Source organism: Etheostoma cragini, unplaced genomic scaffold, assembly GCF_013103735.1.
Source record: "Etheostoma cragini isolate CJK2018 unplaced genomic scaffold, CSU_Ecrag_1.0 ScbMSFa_632, whole genome shotgun sequence".
Classification (NCBI taxonomy): Eukaryota; Metazoa; Chordata; class Actinopteri; order Perciformes; family Percidae; genus Etheostoma; species Etheostoma cragini.
This window is the reverse complement of record NW_023269242.1, coordinates 77,269-80,512: the sequence shown is the minus strand read 5'-3', so window position 1 is coordinate 80,512 and position 3,244 is coordinate 77,269. Positions and strand designations below refer to the sequence as shown.

Genomic DNA, 3,244 nt, shown 5'->3' with positions numbered 1-3,244 from the left:
AACTAGTCCATGCATTTGTTACTTCTAGGCTAGATTACTGCAATTCTTTGTTATCAGGCTGCTCGAAAAAGTCCATAAGGACTCTTCAGGTGATCCAGAATGCTGCGGCACGTGTTCTGACAGGAACCAGGAAAAGAGATCACATCTCTCCTGTCTTAGCTTCTCTGCATTGGCTTCCTGTAAAATCAAGAATAGAATTTAAAATCATTCTTCTTACCTACAAAGCTCTTCATGGTCAGGCACCATCTTATCTTAAAGAGCTCATAGTACCTTACAACCCTGCAAGAGCACTACGCTCCCAGAATGCAGGATTACTGGTGGTTCCTAGAGTCTCTAAAAGTAGAACGGGAGCCAGAGCGTTCAGCTGTCAGGCTCCTTTCCTTTGGAACCAGGTTCCAGTCTGGGTTCGGGAGGCAGACACCGTCTCCACATTTAAGAGTAGGCTTAAGACTTTCCTTTTTGATAAAGCTTATAGTTAGGGCATAGAATTGAATATTGTAAGGGAGTGAGGAGTCGCAGCGTCCGCCTAACCCGGCCCACCTGCTTCTCTTCATAGTTGTCAGATTAATCTATCATATAATCAAGAATATAATAAATGTTTCTCTTGGTTTTGCTGTAATAGTTTTAGATAGCTGGGGACTTCTTTTGATACACTGAGCTCCTCTCTCCTCTATCTTTCTATCTTTCTATCTTTTCATGTATGTGCATCCATGTCCCAGAAATGCTAGTTACTAACCTAGCTCTGGGGAGTCATTCCCCGGAGTCCTTATGTTCTTTTTCCCCAGAATGTTCCCTTGGATCAGGGAGGCTCCAAAATCAGGGTAGCAGCTGTCGCCTTAGTCCCGCTCCACGTCCTGCCATGCCATGAACTACTACAAAGAACTGCTACCAACTACTATTTCTTTCTATTTTTGTTATTTCCACTCTTCATTCTAACCCCAACCGGTCGTCAGACACCGCCTACCAAGAGCCTGGGTCTGTCCGAGGTTTCTGCCTAAAAGGAAGTTTTTCCTCTCCACTGTGGCCCTGTTGCTTGCTCTGGAGGAGACTACTAGAACTGTTGGGTCCTTGTAAATTCTGGAGTGTGGTCTATCTGTAAAGTGTCTTTAGATAACTCTTGTTATGAATTGATACTATAAATAAAATTGAATTGAATTGAATTGAATTATTCATGTGTCCATCATTATATTCATGTGTCCATCATTATATTCATGTGTCCATCATTATATTCATGTGTTCATCATTATATTCATGTGTCCATCATTATATTCATGTGTTTATCATTATATTCATGTGTTCATCATTATATTCATGTGTTCATCATTATTCTTATCCAACATTTCTCACTTCAACAAATGGATTTAGTAATAAATACTGGACTAATAAAATATGGAGACTAAGAGAAACTAGTACCAACATTATTAAATAATAACAATATCAATCATTAACTCTCCTGCATTATATTTCATATCTGACCTTCATGAATAAATCTGGGTAAAAAAAATCCACCTCCTCATGTTGTCATGGTTTTTACCTTCACGACACACAAGCACACACGTACACGCACACACACACACGCACCCACACATACACACACTCACACACACGCACACACACACACACACACAAACACACACACACACACACACATACACACACACACACACAAACACACATACGCCTGAACCTGTTTATTGATAATCTAATCAATGTTTTTATCTGTGAGCTGATCAATAATCATCAGTTACGTCATTTCATTTCCTGTTAGTACGGGAAGTGTTTGTGACGAGTGAAAGCTGCTGATCAGTAGACCCGCTGCCTGTCCGTCGCTCTGCGGGTTTTATCCTCCTCTGCGCTCCTTCCTCTTCCTCCGCTCCGCAGCAGCGATGCCTCCGCCTCGCCAGGCCGGCACCTGCGCTCTGTCTGCGGGCTGGCACTAGATCGGCGGCTCGGTGCAGTCTCTGGCCGGTCGCGACGCTCTGTCTGCGGGCTGGCACTAGATCGGCGGCTCGGTGCAGTCTCTCCATCATGGTGCAGAAGTCCCGGAACGGCGGGGTGTTCCCCGGACCGCAGGCCGACCAGAAGAAGTTGAAGGTCGGCTTCGTGGGTCTGGAGGCCGGGGGGAGCGAGTCCACCAGGGACGGAGCCCTGCTCATAGCAGGTGTGTGTGTGTGTGTGTGTGTGTGTGTGTGTGTGTGTGTGTGTGTGTAAATAATTGGTGGTGCAGGATAAGAGGAAAATAGGCGATACATTGAATATCGTGATACCAATATAACCTGAAGTATCTCATCTTGTACCATACATCACAGTGTGCCCACTGGTCGCCAACCGTAGCCATGGAAACCCTCCTTGGATTATTACGATAGCCTATATGTGAAAAATATGAAGAACAAAGTTTTCTACTCTTCAGTTTCAGAGAGCAGTATGAAACGAGTATAACGTCTAACAAAGATACAGATAACAATAATAAGACCTCTATAATGCTAATAATAATAATATCAATAATAATAATAATAATAACAATAATAACTGTGTGTGCATGGGGGAGGAGGGTCCAATAATAATAATAATAATAATAATGACAATAATAATAATAATAATAATAATAATGTGTGTGCAGGGGGGGAGGAGGGACCCCGGCGGCAGCGCAGCAGCGTGTCGGGGGGGAAGAAACCTCCGAAGAGGAACGCCGTCTACAGACGTCTGCAGAACTTCCTGTACAACGTCCTGGAGAGACCGCGGGGCTGGGCCTTCATCTACCACGCCTACGTGTAAAGACACCTGTCTGTCTGTCTGTCTGCCTGTCTGCCTGTCTGCCTGTCTGTCTGTCTGCCTGTCTTCCTGTCTTCCTGCTTCTGTTTCAGCTTCCAGTTGGTGTTCTGGTTCTGTTTCAGCTTCCTGTTGGTGTTCTCCTGTCTGGTTCTGTCCGTGTTCTCCACCATCAGAGAGTACGAGAAGAGCTCGGAGGACGCGCTCTACATCCTGGTAACAACACACACACACACACACACACACACACACACACACACACACACACAGACACACACTCTCTGTTTCTGGAGTGGGCCGGTGTGGGATTTTTTTATTTATCCTTTATTTAAGCAGGAAAGTCCCGTTGAGGTTTAAAACCTCTTTTCCAAGTGAGTCCTGGCCAAGAGGCCAAAACACGATCCGTTACATTAATAAAAGTTATACAACACAGATAAATAAAAACATTTACAATGTAAACAGGTCATTTCAGGTT

The 3,244-nt window shown here is 44.3% G+C and overlaps 1 protein-coding gene across 1 annotated transcript in view; it reads left to right on the top strand.

The window, feature by feature from the left end:
- The first annotated feature begins 1,831 nt into the window (after positions 1-1,831).
- Positions 1,832-3,244, top strand: part of LOC117941369 (potassium voltage-gated channel subfamily KQT member 2-like) — a 15,678-nt gene continuing 14,265 nt past the window's right edge. The window contains exons 1-3 of the mRNA XM_034866407.1: positions 1,832-2,161; positions 2,621-2,771; positions 2,895-2,985. Of these exons, the coding sequence (XP_034722298.1) occupies positions 2,029-2,161; positions 2,621-2,771; positions 2,895-2,985 (375 nt within the window). The 5' untranslated portion in view covers positions 1,832-2,028. The remainder of the gene's footprint in view (positions 2,162-2,620; positions 2,772-2,894; positions 2,986-3,244) is intronic.